General features: G+C 42.9%; 1 protein-coding gene and 1 long non-coding RNA gene across 3 annotated transcripts in view; one reads left to right on the top strand and one right to left on the bottom strand.

The window, feature by feature from the left end:
• Nucleotides 1–525: 525 nt before the first annotated feature.
• On the bottom strand, nt 526–3250 carry LOC117873720. Its single transcript, XR_004644791.1, has 3 exons — nt 3018–3250; nt 1302–1450; nt 526–1053 (listed from the first exon to the last, which is right to left on the bottom strand). It is a non-coding gene; the product is annotated as an uncharacterized LOC117873720 (long non-coding RNA).
• Nucleotides 3251–7399: 4149 nt separating this feature from the next.
• GRHL2 (grainyhead like transcription factor 2) overlaps nt 7400–21463 on the top strand; it is a 117986-nt gene continuing 103922 nt past the window's right edge. For both annotated transcript variants that reach the window (XM_034763399.1, XM_034763401.1), the window contains exon 1: nt 7400–7548. In XM_034763399.1, coding sequence (XP_034619290.1) covers nt 7529–7548 — 20 coding nt within the window. In that variant the 5' untranslated portion in view covers nt 7400–7528. The remainder of the gene's footprint in view (nt 7549–21463) is intronic.

Below are 21463 nucleotides of genomic sequence, written 5' to 3' on the forward strand. Positions count from 1 at the left end.
CCATCTCAGATCCGGAATCAACGCGGCTACAACAACATTGCAACACTGAAAACAACTTAACTATGTTTTCAGTTTACAGGGAGGTGATTTGTCCCCAGAATGACAGCAGGGCTAGGTTTGCATCCCCCTACGGAGTGTTAGTACGCCAAGTTAGTTTGTGGTAAAATAGAAACACACTAATTCGGTGCACTTTCAAGGCTATTGCTGATGTGTGGGAGCAAGAGAAAGAAGTGGCAAAGAAATTGAAATGTAAATCTTACTGCTTTACACCTCACAACCATATGCATTAGATAAACAAACAGCCATCTCCACCTACTTTGTTTTTCTAGCCAAACAAAGACAGGCAAATCCTTAGAATGTTTGTATATCTTGAAACGCCACATGAAACTAACTTCTTCAGTAAAATATACTTTCAACTCACTTGGTGAAAAGAAAATGCTTCCATGGAGCTGGAAAAGAGAAAAACAAACCAAGAAAAAGAATGAAGCAGAAAGAAAAAGTACAGGAATTGTAAATAAACCTGTTTATCCTGCGATGTTTACTTTCCATACTGGAATAAAGGAAGCAAAATCTCCAATACAACCCTCATTTGTTTACAAAGTGTCTCAAGGCATTATACAGTATGAAGAGTTTGCAGAGCTCAAACTGCCTGAAAGGCTTGAAAAAACATAGATACCTCATCTCTCTCTTAAACACTGGAACCAAGGGAATAGATGTAATGTCATTACACAGTATATTCCATAGCTTTGAAGCAGGTAACAAAGGCTCTGGTACCCACTATTTACAAACTTTATTAAGAACAGTTAATAAACTTGTGCCAGTTCATGCAGTATAGGAACATAGGGGTTCAGCTAGATAAGCATCTGGTCTTGCAAAAGGATAAATAAGGCACAAAGCTACGCCATGCTGCCTGTCCTGGTAGCAGTCTGCTTTCAACACAACGGATCTGATTCTTCAATCTGGACATGCTGCGATCATTGCAGGACATAGGCGCTGGAGGAAGGCAGCAAAGTGGCTGTTAGGGAACCATTTGGGAATCTAGTAGTTTCTTCACTGCAAGCCAAGAGATAACTAAAATTATTTCCAGTGGGGGGGGTCTAAATATGAGAAATAAAATCTCCTTGTGTGCGCTCTGTGTATGCATCTTATAAACACACACTATCACCTAGATTGTGAGCCAGTTGGGACAGGCAACTGAGTCTGTCGCTGCAGGGGATCCTGAGCTGGGGTCTTTCTGAATCAGTGGGACTGAGTGCTCTTAAAGCTAATGAGCATTAAAAAACAAAACAACAGACAATAACCTGGAACTGATAAGCAGCCCTGAGGAAGGCTGAAGATTATCTCAGCAGGCTCTGATGGTCCAGTGTACTCAGTCTGGCTTGTTGAGCAGATTTATTTCCCTTTTAACCCAGGAAAAATTGTATATCTGCTCTCTCCTTAGAAACTTGGTCTGAATAAATACAATGGAAATTGATAATATTATGCACGTCAAACTGACATAAAAACAAAACTGACATAGAAACTCAGAGGTGGGCTATTGACCTTGCTATAGGACTAGGAGCCAAGGCCTCCGGAGTTCTCCTCTGCCTCTAACTCCTTTTAACATTCAACAAGTCACTTAACTCTCCTGCCTCGGTCTCCCTGTAAGTAAAATAACAGTTACCTACTTCACACAGCTGTTGTGAGGACTTACCGAGTAACATTATAAAGTCCTCTGAAGATGATAAATGCACAGTTGGTCTTATCTTGACATTCCTTGAAAGTTGCTATTCTATTTATAAAAATACCATTTCCTAATATTTTTTCTGTATTAACCCTGAAGTGCTCCCCGCCATCTACTTGATTAAAATATTATTGATAATTTTCAAGCATCATTTTCTATAATTTTCATAGTATTGATTTACGTTGATAGTTGGGGCCAATTCCAGTGCAATTAAAGCTTTATTTGCTGATTTCAACTGTACTGAATGAAAAGCTTTTTTTCCTGAGACTCTTTGGACTGAGTTTACTATGGTTCCTGAAGTGTGGAGAAGGTAAGCAGGCTTTGTTTAGAATCCATCCTTCCTGTTAATCTACTGAATGGAAAGATTGCAGAGTGCTGGGAAGTATTCGGAATAAAACAGTTTGAGCAGGTATATCTATTACTTTTAGGACAATAAAGCAGAGCAAAGAGAGATCCTGAGAAAACACACTGAATAGTTTTTGAGTCATTTATCATTTCAAATGGTTATTTTACATCTGTATTTTCTAAAACTCACAGCAGCTTTACAATTCTTGCAAACTGGTTGAAAATTCAGTCAGAGGCCCAATCCTGTACTGAGCGGTGTGCAAGCTCTGTGAAAGTCCAGGGATCCACCTGCACAGAGCTCACTGCAGAATTGGGGCATTAGAGTGCACTGTGACCTGGATTATGTTGAGTGTAGAACCAGGAAAAAACACTGTTTTCATTTGTACAACTGAAGGACTTCTTTGGTATAAAACAATAATTTTAATTTGGAAAAGGAGACTGAAATTAAACTAATGATGGCAAATTTAAAAAAAAATATGAATTTTTCCTGCCATTAACAAAAAACTGAGGTCCAAATTTTAGTGTCACTGCCTTCTGAGGTTCAACAAAGGCTTGTCACACACTAGACCAAATAATAGCATTTTATGTGTCTCCCCAAGACAGAAAAAACTAAGATCTCAGATGAAGTTACTCCATGAATTTGAAGATTCTCCCCATGATGATTTAGAAAGATTCCCACGGATATATATGGAAGCTGGATCAAGCCCTAAAACTGATGCCTTGATAGCGTTTTCTCATTCATGTCCCACTCTTGCCCATTTATTCTTCAGATTGCACTCCCAACTGCCATATTTACTATAAATTCCTGGAAACTAGAGACTAAATTCTTGGGAATTGACTTCCAACATTTAAAAAAAAAAAAAAAAAAAAAAAAAAAAAGAAGTAAATGATGTGTTGGGGAGGAAAGGGGGAAAAGAAAGTGCTATGTGTCTTGTTAAAAGAAAATCACCTGAGCTTGCTGGAACTCTCAGGGGGCAAACTGTGGCCCAGATCTTCAGCTTGTATAAACTGGCAGAGCTCCACTGAAGTCTGTTGGAGATCAAGTCCTACATATATTTAGAATAAAATAAAGAAATTGAACAAAACAATCAAATAAGGTTTCAGCAGGGATAAGTTTGATACAGAAGATGACTACCAAGGAGAGCCTATAGAAGGGCTTAACATTAAGGGCTATATGCTACAAAATTAGTAGGTAGGCAACTACTTATTGTGAGTGCATGCAGTCTGGATCAACAACTGACAATGACATAGCAGTAGAAAAGTGAAAATAGAGGGTAATCCTTTCAAACTAAGAGAAGGGGTTGTCAAACATCTGCTGTCTCACTGAACTTCTTTATAGCATTGTTTTTATATAAATATAAACTTTTAACAACCTTTATCTCACAGACTTCTTTTAGTAGTTTTCAGAAAACCATTTTAGGTACTTACCCCAATTAAACCCTAGTTAAACCTTATTTGCATTTCCTATTTTCTCTGCCCAGTACTGGCAAGTCCAAACAATGCTAATTAGCTGTAACGGAGAAAATAATGCAAACATGAGGTAAGTTCTTAGTTGAATTCTACGCTGGTTCTTTATAGGAGTAATGCCATAGTAAAACTAGTGGCTGCTATGCAAACAAGCAAGCCAAAGCAAAGTATGAAAAACAGTGGTTGACTGGAACAGTAAATAAAACTGTTGTTTTAATTGTTCTTGTAAGCTCCAAAGATAAGCCATAGATTTTAAAATATATGCCACATGACCATTGCGTTTTAGCTCACTCACTGTTTAGACTACAAGAGAGGATGATTGCTCTGGTCAGAAAATATTGTTAGCTGATTTTGCAACTGACTCAATGACACACAAACAAATATGGAGATTTTGTAGATCACGACGAATGAGCAGCAGGTTGGACCAGACAGGACTTGTTCGACTTGCTCAACTAGAGCTTGACTCCTACACTTTTAAGATGTATTTCAGTCTGCTAGATGTAGCAGAAAAACTCCATCCAACCAAAGAAATCCCCACTAAATATAGTAGGATGATTTCCAGGATCTATTTTCCTTCTCCCACACCTCCAGGCTGGGGAATAAGGATATCACTAGACAACTCCAGTATCCACAAAACAGAAAGGGATACTACCCTATAATTTTCTACTCTTGTCCCTAGTTTTGACCTTGGACCACTTTCTTTGCGGTTGAAAGCTTATTCAGTCTCCAGGTTAGTTCGTTCTAAGGCAGGGGTGGCCAACCTGTGGCTCCGGAGATACATGAGCTCTTCATAAGTTACCATAATATGCGGCTCCTTGCACAGGCACTGACTCCCCGGCTGGAGCTATAGATGCTAACTTTCCAATGTGCCGGGGACTTCTCAGTGCTCAACCCCCTGCTCTGCCCCAGGCCCTGCACCCACTCCACTGCATCCCCCGAGCCTGCCATGCCCTCACTCTCCCCTCCTCCCCACTAGAGCCTGCTGCGCACCGGGCGGCAGGCACTGATTGGTGAGGCTGCCGGCGGGCAGGAGTTACTGGAGGTTGAAGTGAGGAGAGCTGATGGGGGGCTGCTGACATATTAGTGTGGCTCTTTGGCAATGTACATTGGTAAATTCTGGCTCCTTCTCAGGCTCAGGTTAGCCGCCCCTGTTCTAAGGGAATCTCCTGAGATCAGACTGCCAAAAACAGTTTTGTGTTGTGATCTGTGTACTAGGACAACAAACTTCAGTTCAGATTACAAATTGGGTTTGATCCAGAATTGTGGATGTGATGAGAATGTTTTTCTTATAAAGTCACCCAACCTTCCATGTCAACACTCCTACCTCATTACAGGTGGGATTTTCAAAAGTACTCATCAGTGGCCTTACTCTGATTTTATAGACTTCATTAGGAAAATGAAAAATCACATCCTAAATGTTATCGTACTGTTAAAAATAAAGGGAAAGAAAGGATTAGACCCGATATGGGAACCATCTATTTGCCTTACTCATACAAACAGTCCTTTTTGGCCCAATAGTTTCTTTCAAGATAACTAAAACATAAGGATTTGGGATGAAATCCTTACCCTATTGAACTGAATGGGAGTGTTCACACTGACTTCAATAGAGCCAGCATTTCACCATTTATTTTTCCAAAAAAAGCTACTGAAGGATTGTACCCTTAGGCCCTCAAGTGGTTTTAAGGTGGCACCATAATTCCTTATTAGAAACGAGCAAATAATTTCTAGTGAGTAATTTATTGAATGAATTGGCTTTTTTCTGTTCAAATTTTGACTTTCTCAGATTTGTTACACACAACTACTCATGGAATCATTTTTATGAATAATTCTTGGTCTATAGATTGTGTGAGCAGTTTATTGCCAGCATTTGTTATTCAAAATTCAAGCTGTTACTTAGTTTTGACTGGACATGCAGGTTGCAAGGTATTGTTTTTGTCCCCTAATAATTAGGCCCAGTCTATATTCAAAGCTCTACTGGTGTAGCTAAAATAATTTTAAAATCAATTTAGCTAAACCAATGCAAACTTTTAGCGGACACTCTTAAATCAATTTAAATCTGGTTTATATTGATTTGAGCTTAATTGGCTAGTAACTTTGAATATAGACTCAGGTTTATGCAAATATTTATGCGCCTGATTCTGATCTCATGCTGATTTTTACATGATTGAAATCCCATTTAATTAAAGAGAGTTAAGCCTTATTTAAACTGGGGTGACAGGAGAATAAAACTCCACAAGTTCAAAATTTTATATATTTGAACATTATAATATTTACTAAAAAATTTACTGTTTCAGTGAATGTTCCTACCAGTGAACACCTTTATGAACTAAAAAGGCATGTGAGCAGAGCTGAAATTGAAATAGCAACCTCTTAGGTGCCTTATGAATAGCTGTTCATTGAGGCAACTACCTTTTACTTGATTAATTCATTAATCCTGCTGTGAAACAGGACAACTAAGTAAATATTATCCTTGTGAAAAAGTATATCATATAATGGCTTTATACACTATTTAGGATATAAAATATTATTTATAAAGCACAGCAAGCTTTTGTCTCTAAGCTTTTCTAGCTCTTACTTTTCCTAGGACTTCTGTGCTTACAGACTATATCTTGCCAGATGTTCCACACCATTTGCTACCAGTTGCTCTTAAATTCTGATGGTTGGTGTCATTTTCCGGCATCATGTATCTGTCTTCCCTATGAAATGTTTTCTTCACTGACAAATCCACCAATTTAAAATTCAGTTCATTACAGCCTCATGAAGTATCTATTTTAAGCCTGAAGAACTGAGTGTCTGTCTAATTCCTATTTCTGTGGAGTTACAGGGCAAATGTTGATGCTTCTCTGGAGAACTTCAAATGACAACAACAAAATGAAACACCGAAACGGCCAATAGATGTTAGTGTGATACTGACAGGGCTAAGGAATTGCAAGAATGGGTGGGTAGGGGGTGCAGGTTACTAGTTGACAGGTTTTGGTTGGGTAAAATCCTAAGGCATATACATTAATTTTCCCTACCATGTACTTAATGCCAAAACCAAAGCTGGACGATGCTGTTTAACTGAGCAGAACTCTCACAAGTGCCCTTTTATAGTTCTGATCAGGACTGTAAATCTTGTATGGGTAAAACTGGTACAATGCAATTATGTAATAGATACATTTGTCTCTAAGGTAGCTGTAGACTAGTTACATATTTCTGCCAACCATCCCTCTTTACGAGACAATAAATGTTCTTGTTTGTTGTTCTCAGCCATACCCCATTGGCCATCCAGGACTCTTGATATCCCTGAATTCAATAGCGTTGGCCTTTCCCCCTACTCGGCTGCCATTTCAGCTGTCTGCGGGTGGGGGTGGGGCCGATTGTTAAACAGCCCTAAGGAAAAAGTTGCGTGGAGGGCAGAGAGCGCTGATGGGGCCTCGCTCGGGCCTGCGGGCTCCTGGACCATCAGGTCTCCCCCCAGCTCAGCTCAGCTCAGCTGCCTGCAGCCAGCCCCGGGCAGCTCTGTTTTCAGCTTTCCCCAGCTAGCTCCGTGCTGCCTTGCTCCGCAGCGAGTTGCCTGCAGTTAAGCAGGGGCCTTACCTGAGCGCGCCTCTTCCAATGGCAGCTCACCTGAGAGCCACCTCCATCCAATCAGCTCGCAGTTCGTCCCTCTGCCTTGTATCCTTGAGTGAAAGAATCCAGCTCCTCTCGAGAAAGTTACCTGTGGGCGCCTAGGTCTGCTGCTTTCCGCTCTGTGCCTCCCACTGCCCCAGCACCACGGGAGAGAGCCCAGCACCCAGCCTCTGCCCACATGTGAGGGGGGAGGGGGCTCTACCTGTCCTACCTCTGGGGCTGGCGGAGGGGGGGGAGAGGGAGGAAAGCAGAATTACTAGTAGCTCTGGTTCTCCCGTCCCGGGCGCTCACACACACCTTCACCTGCACAGACTTGAAAGTCCAGTTTCACCAGAGAGACTGAGGCAGCAGGAAAAGGGGAGAGAGTTCATTGGATCAAACATGTCACAAGAGACGGACAAGTAAGTGATCACAGACATCCTGCTGCTCCTGCCGCTTTGGGCTGATCAGACCAACTGGTTTGTTGTGTTTTGTTGGTGGTGGCTCTGGACCTGCTGGGATTACGATTCTGCCTCGATAAAAGGCACTAGACTGAGGAGGTCGAATAAATCCCAGGGCTGCTGAGCACAAAGCTGCAGCTTAACGTTTCTCCTCTCGCTCTTTTTTATTCGTGTTCCCTTTTCGCTGAGCTTTCTTCCGTGTGGGGGGCTCTTTCTTTTCGCCCTGGAGCAGAGCAGCTCCTTCCACTGGCCTCAGGCCCGGGCCGAAAAGTGGCTCTTGGCTTTTGTGTGAATGCAACAAAGAGCTTTTATATTGGATCACAAACGGCCATCTTCTTCCCCCTTCTCCTTGCACTGGTGCGTGTGGCAGAGAGCAGGAGGGGGAGCTCTGAAATCTCTCCGGGGGAGTGTCTGGGGAGAGACCCCACTCCAACTCCTGGCTCGGGACGTTGTGAGGCAGGGGGGTGTTTGAAAAGTGGCTTTTGTGGGATTTTGGTTCCTCCCAACGGGAGTCAGGGGGCCCAGGCACAGTCTTGTCGGCACAGTCTTGTCTGACCGTTGTTCTCTGGGCTGCTTGTCACTTTTAATTACTACCTGCATAGATCTATTTTTCAGTCTCTAGAATCTGAAATTGTTTTTAACCAGGACGTCTTTGCAGCGCCTAGGCCTCTTGCACCAGCCTGCGTGCGATCCCAGGGGTAACAAAATAACTTTTACAGCCAATTGCCCCAAGAAGCGCCACAATTATTATTATTTTTAAACAGTGCGGAATTAAAACAAACCTGCCCACATATATTTAAGGCAAGGACACTTAGACCCCCCGGTGACAGACACTTTAGCATGCCCTGGTTCTTGTTAAACGTGAAAACAAAGCCCAAAGGACGAACTTTGAAAAAGTTTCATCGAACTTGTTACGCGTGAGTTTCGAAGGCCACGAGACGGCAGCGTGTGTGCTGGGGGGCTGGTGTGTACACGGGTGTAGAGTACCTGCCTGGGCTGCAGCCTCCGCTCGCCCGAGCCCTGCCTCCCCCCAGTGTGCGGGGCAGGGGGGTGCATCTCTCGGGGAGATGGTTTTTCCCTCGGGATTATATTACTCCTTTCAGCGGCTTGAAAGCCCGCTGGCTCCTTGTAGCTTTGTCCGGTGACTTCAGCTCAGGCAGCAGCCGCCTGCCCTGCAGAGCCCGCCGACGCAGGGAAAGGGGCGAGGCGACTACAGGAGGCTGGGGCTCGGGAACCGATCCTGCTCTGGCCAGAATGTACCTTCTCCTTCCGGGCATGTGCAGGCGCAATGGGCGTCGCGCTGGGAAAGTCACGTCTCGCTGAAGTGGCGGCTTTTCCCCTGCCCAGCCAGCGCGGCTGGGGCAGGCTCGGAGGCGGGTTGGGAGCTGAATGGAGGAACCCGGAGGAGAGATGTTTGGGGATGGGGAGGGACACACACGGGGGGCCGGGGACCCAAAGGAGGGAGGGCGCAGGAATGGAGGAACCTAGGCCATGAGGAGGAGAGCAGCTGGAAAGGGGCACCAGGGGAAGGGTGGGTGGGTGAGCAGGGGTAGGACTAGTGATAAGGGGGGGTGGCACCCACGTTGTGCGGATGACGGGAGAGAATGAGCCAGGAGGAGGGTGTGTGGCTGGAGCGATGCCAGGCCAGTGGGAGGTGTGTGTGTGGGGGGTGTCCGATATCGGGCCCTTGGGGGGCGGGGGTGGAACTTACAATGTGAGGACACCACGGGCAAGGCTTGTCAGTGTGGACAGAGGGAGGGACAGATTTGAGAGGCGTTGAACTGGAAAAACCCACAGGACTCGGCGACAGGCTGCCTGACTGTGTGGGGTGGAAGAGGAGACTAGCAGGGCTGGTGGCTTAGACGGAGCGGGGGAAGAAGGGACGGTTTAGAGGGGAGAGGTGACAAATTTAGTCTTGGCCACTTCGATCATCACCTGGCAGGAGGATCCTGGAACGGTAGATGGTGAGGCGCCATTAGAGAAGGAGAGGGATTGTAGTGGAGATCGAGATTTGGGAGTCACCAGAGCACAGATGGGAACTGAAGCCAAGGGAGCAGATGAGGTCAGTAGTGTAAGTTAAGGGATAAGTCTAGAGAGAGGCAAGGACAGAGCCCTGAGCGATGCTGGTGTTGAGGAGGAGCAGTTGAAAGAGAAAAGATAGAGTTGGGTGGGGGACCAGATGACTACAGTGTTCTGAAAGCTCAGGAACAAGAGGGCGTGAACGACTCTGTTAAAAACAATGGGTATGTTAAGGAAGATGAGAAGGGAGAAGAGGCTGTTATGCTTGCCAAAGAGAATGATCTTAGTGATAGTGATTTCATTGGAGTAGAGGGGCAGAGCCAGGTTTCAGTGGATCCAGGAGAAAATTGGAGTGGGGAAGCCAGGTGAGGTGAGGGACAAGTCTGCCTGCTCCACAAGCTCCGAGGCAAAGGAAAGGAAGATAGTGGAGTAGGTGCAGAAGTGTGCACTTGTCATTACTGTTGCCTGCTAACCACACTGGGGGACACCGGAGGGATAGAGAAGTTGCAGGGGCCATGTACCTCTCAGACATCAACATCTGCCCTCTGCAAGTGTGCCTGTGAAAGATCCTGGGGCAAGGGAAGGGAGGATTTGAAGAGGAAATAAAATGTGGGAAAACGTCACTGGTCTTTGTAGACATAGGTGTGTGAAGCAAGAAGGAAAAGTAAAGTTATTTATCGAGGATAATGGCAGGGTTGAATAAAGAATTGTGTGTGTGTGTGTGTGTGTGTGTGTGTGTGTGTGTGTGTGTGAAGGAAGTCTGTTAATTTTGTTTTAATATGTTCAGTATATAATTGTATCTAATTAAACCTAACCTGCAGCATTATCTCCAGGTGGCATCTTCCTTTACTTTATACATCTATATCTTATATCTATATCTATCTATATCTCTCTATATGTCTCCCAGGGGAAAAACAAGATAGAGATGTTCATTATTATGATGTCAATTAATTCCTGTCAGTTTAATTGGATATTTTTTTGGTTATGTGATATTAATATGTTGGGATAAGCTACCTATGAAAAGATGCACTATTTCTTCTTCTGTGTAGCAGGGGTGAGGAAGGTTGGTGGAAGTTAAATCCTAGTGAGGAAAATAGAAAGGAGCATAAACTCTGGCAAATGAAGAATAAAAATATAATTAGGAAGGCCAAAAAAGAATTTGAAGAACAGCTAGCCAAAGACTCAAAAAGTAATAGTAACATTTTTTTTAAGTACATCAGAAGCAGGAAGCCTGCTAAACAACCAATGGGGCCCCTGGACGATGGAGATGCTAAAGGAGCACTTAAGGACGATAAGGCCATTGCAGAGAAACTAAATGAATTCTTTGCATCGGTCTTCACAGTTGAGGATGTGAGGGAGATTCCCAAACCTGAGCCATTCTTTTTAGGTGACAAATTTGAGGCCTGGTCTACACTGGGGGGGCGGGATCGATCTAAGTTATGCAATGTACTTAGAACTACTTACCGCGGTTTCTTCACTGCGGTAGGTTGACTGCTGATGCTCCCCTGTCGACTCCGCCTATGCTTCTCGCTCCAGTGGAGTACCGGAGTTGATGGGAGAGTGCTCAGCCGTTGATTTATCGCATCTTCACTAGACACGATAAATCGACCCGCGCTGGATCAGTCGCTCCAGAGGTAAGTGTAGACATGCCCTGAGGAATTGTCCCAGATTGAGGTATCATTAGAGAAGGTTTTGGAACAAATTGATAAACTAAACAGCAATAAGTCACCAGGACTAGATGGTATTCACCCAAGAGTTCTGAAGGAACTCAAATGTAAAATTGCAGGACTACTAACTGTAGTCTGTAACCTATCATTTAAATCAGCTTCTGTACCAAATGACTGGAGGATAGCTAACGTGACTCCAATTTTTGAAAAGGGCTCCAGAGGTGACTCCAGCAATTACAGGCCAGTAAGCCTGACTTCAGTACCGGACAAACTGGTTGCAACTATAGTCAAGAACAAAATTGTCCAACATATAGATGAACATAATTTGTTGTGGAATAGTCAACATGGTTTTTGTAAAGGGAAATAATGCCTCACCAATCTACTAGAATTCTTTGAGCGGGTCAACAAGCACGTGGACAAGGGGGAACTAGTGGATATAGTGTATTTAGATTTTCAGAAAGCCTTTGACAAGGACCCTCATCAAAGGCAATTAAGCAAAGTAAGCAGTCATGGGATAAGAGGGAAGATCCTCTCATGGTAACTGGTTAAAAGATAGGAAACAAAAGGTAGCAATAAATGGTTAGTTTTCAGAATGGAGAGAGGTAAATAGTGGTGTCCCACATGGGTCTGTACTGGGCCCAGTCCTATTCAACATATTCATAAATGATCTGGAAAAAAGGGTAAACAGTGAGGTGGCAAAATTTGCAGATGATACAAAACTATTCAAGATAGTTAAGTTCCAGGCAGATTGTGAAGAGCTACAAAAGGATTTCTCAAAACTGGGTGACTAGGCAACAAAATGGCAGATGAAATTCAGTGTTGATAAATGCAAAGTAATGAACATTGGAAAACATAATCCCAACTATACGTATAAATGATGGGGTCCAAATTAGCTGTTAACATTCAAGAAAGAGATCTTGGAGTTACAGTTCTCTGAAAACATCCACTCAATGTGCAGTGGCAGTCAAAAAAGCAAACAGAATGTTGGGAATTATTAAGAAAGGGATAGATAATAAGATAGAAAATATCATATTGCCTGTATATAAATCGATGGTACGCCCACATTCTGAATACTGTGTGCAGATGTGGTTGCCCCATCTCAAAAAAGATATATTGGAATTGGAAAAGGTTTATAAAAGGGCAATAAAATTTATTAGGGGTATGGAGCAATTGCCATATGAGGAGAGATTAATAAGAATGGGACTTTCAGCTTGGAAAAAAGACGACTAAGGGGGGATCTGATAGAGTTCTATAAAATCATGACTGGTGTGGCGAAAGTAAATAAGGAGGTGTTATTTACTCCTGCTCATAACACAAGAACTAGGTGTCACCAAATGAAATTAATAGGCAGCAGGTTTAAAACAAACAAAAGTCAGTATTTTTTCACACAATGCAGTCAACCTGTGGAACTCCTTGCCAGAGGATGTTATGACAGCCAAGACTATAACAGGGTTCAAAAAATAACTAGATAAGTTCATGGAGGATAGGTCCATGAATGGCTATTAGCCAGGATGGGCAGGGATGGTGTCCCTAGCCTCTGTTTGCCAGACACTGGGAATGGGCAACAGAGGATGGATCACTTGATGATTACCTGTTCTGTTCATTCCCTCTTGGGCACCTGGCATTGGCCGCTGTCAGAAGACAGGATATTGGGCTAGATGGATGTGACGTTGTGCAGTCTATATGGTTTTATAAAAATATAATAAGTGAATATAATGTAACTGGAATAGTTTTATAAAAATATGATAAGTGAATATAATGTAACTGGAATATGCTTCATGCAAAAGGTCTCTTGTAAGGTATCATTACAAAGCTTATAATCTACTGAGTGTGATCATCCCATTTGTATAAATGTACCACTCTTGTATCTAAAATTAGAAATATGAAATATAACTCTGAGGACCTATTGTAATTATGTAAAGTGTGGGCCATTAATGATGGTTTGGAATCTTGATGACTCCCATTAACAAGGACCATTGTCTGCAGATGACTGTGTTTACCTGTTAGACTTCCTGTATATGTGTGTGCTGGCAAGTGGGCAATGAAGTCTTGCAGTGACATGTGATCATGTCACCTGAACTGGAATCCATCTTTAACCTGGTGCTTTTCCAAAGGGGGGGGAGGGGGGGTAACCCAGAGGGACAAAGGGTTCCCGCCTTATGCAAAAGATATATAAAGGGGTGGAAGAGAACAGAGGTGGGAGAGGAGACATCATGAAGAATCCCCTAGCTATCACCTGAGCTGCAACAAGAGCTGTACCAGGGGAAAGAATTGTGCCCAGGCCTGGAAGGTGTCCAGTCTGAGAAAAAACTTACTGAAGCATCTCTGAGGGTGAGATTATCTGTATTCAGTTTGATTAGGCATAGATTTGCGCATTTTATTTTATTTTGCTTGGTGACTTACTTTGTTCTGTCTGTTACTACTTGGAACCACTTAAATCCTACTGTCTGTATTTAATAAAATCACTTTTTATTTAGTAATTTACTCAGAGTATGTATTAATACCTGGGGGAGCAAACAACTGTGCATATCTCTCTATCAGTGTTATAGAGGGCGAACAATTTATGAGTTTACTCTGCATAAGCTTTATGCAGGGTAAAACGGATTTATCTGGGTTTAGACCCCATTGGGAGTTGGGCAACTGAGTGCTAAAGACAAGCACACTTCTGTGAGCTGGTTTCAGGTAAACTTGCTCCTTTGGGGTAAGTGATTCAGACTCTGGATCTGTGTTGGAGCAGACGGGAGTGTCTGGCTCAGCAAGACGGGGTGCTGAAGTCCTGAGCTGGCAGGGAAAACAGGAGCAGGGGTAGTCTTTGCACATCAGGTGGCAGCTCCCAAGGGGGTTTCTGTGATCCAACCCATCACAATGGACATTTGGTCTGACCCAGTATGGTTGTTTTATGTTCTTATGTGCAGGATTTGCACGGCCCATGTAGAGGGTCTACAGAATCGCTGCAGCACAGCTCCCTGGGCACCCCATACACCTCAGTGTTCAATTGAGTTTAATGGGAGAACCGGATCCAGTGGATTCACAACTATTCTATGTGGCTCCAGTGGCTATTCTCTCTTAAGAGAAGGTTTATATCAGCAGTCAGGTGACAACAGTAAATAATCAGTCGTTTGATTCTAACACTGAACATGAAACTTTTTTACAAGAAGAAAAAAACCCAGTATTATTCCTGAAGATATTTTCTCTCTCTCTCTGGTTCATTGTACCCTTCGGCCTGGATCCTGTCCTTCCTGGCTTCCTTCTACAGCAGATGTGGGCAAACTATGGCCTGCGGGCCACATCCAGCGCGCAGGACCGTTCTTCCTGGCCCCTGAGCTCCCGGCTGGGGAACCTAGTCCCTGATCCCTCTCCCACTATACCCCCTCCCCTGCAGCCGGGCCACGCTCTGGCCTGCTGCTCCTGCTGGGCAGTGTGGGGAGCGCAACTGGCTCTGGCTGGCTGTTGCGGCTGTGAGCTCCTGCTGCTGGTAAGGGGGCGGGGAGCGGGAGGGTTGGGTAAGGGAGTGGAGGGTCCTGGGGGACAGTCAAGGAAAAGGGGGAGGTTGGATGGGGCGGAGGTTCTAGGGGGGCGGTCAGGGGATGGGGAACAGGAAGGGTTGGGAGTGAGAGTCCCGGGGGGCCTGTCAGGGGGCAGAGATGTGGATAGGGGTCAGGAGGGCAGTCAGGGGACAGGAAGCAGGGGGCTGGGATCCCAGGGGACAGTTAGGGGCGGGGGGTCCCAGGAGGGGGTGGCCAGGGGACGAGGAGCAGAGGGCGGTTGGATAGGGGGTGGGAGTCCCAGGGGGAGGCTGTCAGGGGGTGTGGATAGGGGTCGGGGCAGTCAGGGGACAGGGATCAGGGGGGTTGGATGGGGTGGGGGTCCCGGGAGGGGGCAGTTAGAGGACAAGGAGCACAGGGGGTTGAATGGGTGGGGGATTCTGAGGGGGGGCAGTCGGGACTGGAAGTGGGAGGGGGCGGATAGGGGGCGGAGGCCAGGCTGTTTGGGGAGGCACAGCCTTCGCTAGCCGGCCCTCTATACAGTTGTGCAACCCCGATGTGGCCCTCGGGCCAAAAAGTTTGCCCACCCCTGTTCTACAGATTTAAAGAAACTGTACACATACTTGTACCAGCCAGAAGGGCCAACAGCAGTGGTTGCTGTGTGGCCTGGGTGGGGGGAATTTCTGTTCTCCCAGCTGCCATGGAGCACTTTTTATTTGCACTGTGTCTTTATTTGCACTGTGCACAGATTACAGGATTTTCCTCTACATTAATAAATTAAAACCTTTTAGTATTAATATTTTCTTGCTGCAGTATATATAATTTAATATATAATTCCTAGATCTTCAGACCAGTGATATTAAGTGCACTAGTGATACTGAATAATGCTGGCCTCAGTTTTCATGAGATTTAACTGGTTCATAGGGGCAGATTCATTGTTGCCTTAGCCATAGCCAGTGCAGAGGGACCGTAGGCCAAATATAAGGCAGGCATGATTAATACAATTAGTGCAGTGTCCCCTTTGACCAGGCACACAGCCCCTACTAGAAAGAGCCTGGGGCAGGTGGAGGCAGAGCAAGGTCCCCCATGTGCCCTAGTTATTGCCCTTTGCCCAAAGCCCACAAGGACTGTGGCACTAGACTGGGATCTGATACCGCCCCAGTAGCTCTTGAACTGGGGAGACAAGCTGCCTCCCCTCTGTGCCAGCCCTAGTGCTGTGGCAGACTGATGATCTATAGTTTAGTATTTCATGGTTTGGATATCTGAAGCCTTCCTTGCACTCTTTACAGCTTAGCAGAAAGACCTTCTCATGTTCCTTCCTGAGTGACTGTATCTAAAGGTATTTTGCTCTATTTGTTCCCTTTGTCATAGTTAAGTTAGGAAGTTTAACAGTATGATTATCTGAGCCTTTATTTCTGATCTGCTGAATCTCTCTCCTGGCGAGTTGTAATCCTTTCCATATAAGGCCCAAGTCTTAAATTGGTCTTGAGCTGTTACAGTAAAACCTTAGAGTTATGAACACCTTGGGAATGGAGGTTTTGTTCGTAACTCTGAACAAAACATTACGGTTGTTCTTTCAGAAGTTTACTACTGAACATTGGCTTAATACTCCTTTGAAACTTTACTATGCAGAAGAAAAATGCTGCCTTTAATCATATGAATTTAAATGAAACAAGTGCAGAAACAGTTCCCTTACCTTGTCAAATTATTTTTTTTAACTTTCCCTTTATTTTTTTAGTAGTTTACTTTTAACACAATGCTGTACTGTATTTGCTTTTGTTTTGGTCTCTGCTGCTACCTGATTGCATAGTTCTGATTCCAAATGAGGTCTGTGGTTGACCAGTCAGTTTATAACTCTGATGTTTGTAACTCTGAGGTTGTACTGTATAAAATTACCCGTTACTCAGCTATTAAATATTTATTTAAGCCATATTTTCAAAGGTATCCACTAGTTTTGAATGCCTCAAATGCCCCTGCGTAAAGCATTGTTGGGCCTAATTTTCAAGTGGTGAGCATCCAGCAACTCCAAGAGAAGCCAATCGGAAGTGCAAGTGTTCAGTACCTGCATTTTTCAAAATGTTGCTCTTATCTATTTCAGTGTCCCTTGAAAAGTGAAGCAAGCAGATGAGTGGTTGCTATTCTGAGGAATGTTCAGGATTTTCAAACATAGATTTGCTTGCTAAGAATAAAGTTAGGTAATAGACACATGATGATGAAGGTTGCGTGTCTGTCACGGAGGTTACGGAAGTTATGGATTCCTGCCCTCTCTGCACTGGGGAAGAGTTGTGGAGGCAGGCCGGTGGGGATGTGCTCTTAGCCTGGCCACATTAAAAAGCTCATCACCATTGCTATGGATGGGGCATCCGAATGTGAAATCACCTGAAACCAGTTGTCACTAGATGTCTTTTGAAAAATATCAATTCAGTGCACTATTGGAGAGTCCTTTGCTTGTATCATATTCTCCAGTAGTCATTGGAGAAGATAGTCTGGGCTGTCTTATATTGCTCAAAATAAAACTTCCAAATATTCACCAAGATTCTGGGATTCACCACTGTATGAATCTGTTATCTTAGTAATGCCCCTCTGAAAAAGCAGTGACTAAATACGATTTGGGGGTAATGGTAGATAATCAGCTGAACACGAGCTCCCAGAGTGACACCCCAAAAGGGGTAATACAATCCTTGTATGCATAAACAAGTGAATCTTGAATAGGAGTAAAGACGTTATTTTACCTTTGTATTTGGTCCTGGTATGACCACTGCTGGAATACTGTGTCCAGTTCTGGTGTCCACAATTCAAGAAGGATGCTGATAAACGGAAGGGGTTCAGAGAAGAGCCATAACAATGATAAAGGATTAGAAGTGTTGTAGTTGTGTTGGTCCCAAGATATTAGAGAGACAAGGTAGGTGAGGTCATATCTTTTATTGGACCAACTTCTGTTGGTGAGAGAGACACAGAGCTCTGTGTAAGCTCAAAAGCTTGTCTCCCTCACCAACAGAAGAAGGTTCAATAAAAGATATGACCTCATCCACCTTGTCTCTCTAAAAGAATAGAAAACATGCCTGAAAGCGATAGACTCAAAGAGCTCAATTTATTTAGCTTAGCATAGAGAAGGTTAAGCTAAGACTTGATTACAGTCTATAAGTACCTACATAGGAAACAACTCTTTGGTAATGGGCTCTTCAATATAACAGAAAAAGGTCTAACAATCCAATGGCTGGAAATGGAAGTGAGACAAATTCAGATTGGAAATAAGGCATACATTTTTAACAGTGAGGGTAATTAAGCACTGGAACATCTACCAAAGGTTATTCTGGAATCTCCATCACTGGCAATTTAAAAATAAACATTAGATGTTTTTCTAAAAGATACTCTATAGGAATTATTGTGGGGATGTGCTATGGTCTGTGCTACACAGGAGGTCGGACTCAATAATCACAGTGGTCCCTTATGGGTTTGGAATCTAAATCATAGGCTTCTAATCAATGACTGGAAGAATAACAGCTAATCAACAGAGAACAGCTAACAGCAATAAGTAACTAGCTCTGACCTCCCAACAGATTCGGTACACTATTCTTCTTTTCTCTAATGATATCAAATATGTAAAGAGGAAGATAAATCTTCCTTCTGAAAGAATGACTAATTAAACCATATTAAGAGTGTTTGAACTGTGGAGAAATCAAATATTGCAACATCCTTGTAATTTGTGAATATATGCCTAATAACTATTGCCTCAAATGAGAGAGACACTCACAGACTTGCTATTTTCCCTAGTAGTAGTAGAATGCCATTCTGCCCCTATTATTGAAGAATTTATCTATTTTATGTTTGAAATAAACTAAGATTTTATGATAATATGCTTTTTCCATTGTGAGAAGTCATGGCTCAAAAGAGGTTAGGACTATTGCATTTGTGCTTTCCATATGATTGTTGCATCTTCAGTATAGAAAGTCTCTTTAGAGAGCTGCATTGCTGAGGCTATAATTATTGCATTCCTATTAACTTCAGTGAGAGTTTTGAGTGAACCAGGGCTGCAGGCACAAGCCCTACAATGCAACAGCAATGAAGCTTTGTCATTGCTACTTGGAGATTAAAGAAGTGCTGTGGGGCCACCTGCACAGAGATCTGTTAAACAATCTCGTATATTTCCTGTCAAAAGAATCAAAATACAGAGGGACCTGGATATAGGTCCTGATACAAAGCCCATTTAAATAAATTCCTGTTGACTTCATTAGGCCTTGAATCAAGCCCATGGTGCAAATCCAGAAAGTCCTCTGTTCTTTGAAGATATGCCACATAATATTGTCCTACTTAATAGAGTGAAACCTTCCTTCTGTAACTACCCAAAGGTCAACAAAAATTGGTTGCGTAATAGAAATTGTTTTTAACTAAGTCAAACAAAACTGTATTTGAAACCACAGAGATACTTTAAAGTCTTTACTTAAGACAGGAAACTGATTATTAGAGGTGGACCTTAGTTCAGGTTTTACTGTATATTTTTTATCTTTCTTTCTGTGTCAAATACTTTTCTGTAGCTGCCTTTGACACATTTAATAACATATCCATGTACCCAATATACTTTACTTTCCCTCAGAGATTAGTGTAGGCAATATAATTGCTTTTAGTCATTCAGCATGTTTGATCTTGTTGAGATTTGTCATTATATTGAAAAAGAAAAATTTACCTAGAATTACAAAAGAGTCCCAAACTAGCACTCCTTAGTAGGCAAACTCCCATTGCCTTCAATGGGAGTGTTGTTTGATTGAGGAAGAACTGCCGATTGGGCCAGAGGTCTGGTATCTTCTTACCTGTAATTTCCAAGTAGTCTAAACACTTGTATTTTACTCTACTTTGAAGTTATTTGTGTACAGTACATGTTTGCAGGGTTGGGGTGAAGTCTATTATAAGGACTTTATGTCTTCCTCTGAAGCTTTAGTATTGTCCATTACTAGAAACAAACCATCTGACTAGATAGACCATTTTCTTATTTGAGTATGGAAATTCTTATGCTTCTTTATAACTTTGGACACTGTCATCTAATTGAGGCCCAAATTTTACTGGCTATTAAACTGTAATTTCTGGGACAAGTTCTCTGGATTCCAACATATCTATTAAATAAATTAAAAAGTCAGAGTGAGACAATGGTATATTTTATTCTTCACCTCCTGCCCACAAAAATATATTGTGAGTAGAGTTTGGGCTGACCTAGAATTCTCAATTCAAATCTCTTCAAGTTCTAGGAAAGTCAAGACAATGATCAGAACTTTTTGGCTTATGCTTATTTCTGTAATAGGCACAAGTAGAACTTCAGTTTCAAACACTCTCAAACTTGGAGAAAATTTAGATCTAGATCTTAAAGTTGTGAACTGGACCTATCACAAAAGAGAATTTTTGTTGTCATTTATCCACACTTTCAAATTTGTTCAGGATGTGTCTTCCCTTTAGCTATGTGTCCCTCAAGCAGGGCTTTCCCGTGCAACTTGTGTGTGGACCCTGGGTTTAAATCTAGTTTATATCAGCTTCACACATCTGTAAAATTTACAAGCACAAGCTAAACTGATCTAATCAGTTTTAAAATGATATAAGAGAATCCACACACAAAAATTGCACTGGTTTAACTAAACCAAATTAAATTAAACTGGCACAATGTCTGTGTTGAGACAAGCCCTCGTTTAGTATCTTTTCACACTTCTATATAGTGGCATGTTGCCCGCAGCCTAGAAGTTTGGTGACTTATTTAACAGCTGCTACAAGCTGCCACATAGATCATATCCAATTCTGAGCTTGTGTCTCAGCCTACTTGCATCATATTGTATAATTTGAATCAAATATTTATTTGAAATGCAGTTGTAAATGTGACAGGTTTGTTGATCTACACATTTACTCATTCATCTAGAAAGTAACTACACAACAGCACATAACAAGAATCAGCATATCAGAGAGAAACTCAATAAGGGCACGTCTGTACTTGAAACTTGTTGCAACTTTTATGTATCCGCATTAAGTGATTTGCATTAAGTGATCCACAATAACTGTTGTGCAAGCAGTTTGTATACACCACACTGTTATCCTGCATTGTTTTGTTTCTAAATAAATGCTCAGCATTCTGGTCAGCCATCCCATGATGCATTGCTCTGTAGCTATGCTGTATTCATTCTGGGATTTTTTGCACTGTGCATTGTGGGGTATCTATTGGCAGGCAATGGAATTGTGGGGCTGAGGGACAAACTAAATAATTACCATGATTCCTCTTATTTCATCCCATCATCCATCTGGCTTTTGCGAGCTAGCCAGCACCATTTTCAAAGCACTGTCAGGCGTCATAGAAGATACATATGAGAGCACTATATTCATCATCATCTAAATTCATCCAGTATTCTTTAGAACCAGGGCAATAGAGGTCCTGTTAAGGAGGATGACGTTGAACACGCATTTCTCCTAGATCTCTTCCTGGGGTGGCTTCGCTTGACAGAGAGCTGCTTTTGGGCGCAGACAAATAGCACTTACTGGTGAGACAGGATAATGATGCAGACCTGGGATGACTAACAGCAGCGGCAGACCTTCAAGATATCAAAAGTCACTTTCCTAGAAATTTGTATAGAACTAAAGCTGCAGTAGCAGAACACCGACACGAGAGCTCTTGCCAGTGTGGAGACGCGCACGGCCACTGCTGTCTGGAAGCTCACAACCATTGGTTGCTACTGG

The sequence above is a fragment of the Trachemys scripta genome, chromosome 2 (assembly GCF_013100865.1).
Source record: "Trachemys scripta elegans isolate TJP31775 chromosome 2, CAS_Tse_1.0, whole genome shotgun sequence".
NCBI classification, from domain to species: domain Eukaryota; kingdom Metazoa; phylum Chordata; order Testudines; family Emydidae; genus Trachemys; species Trachemys scripta.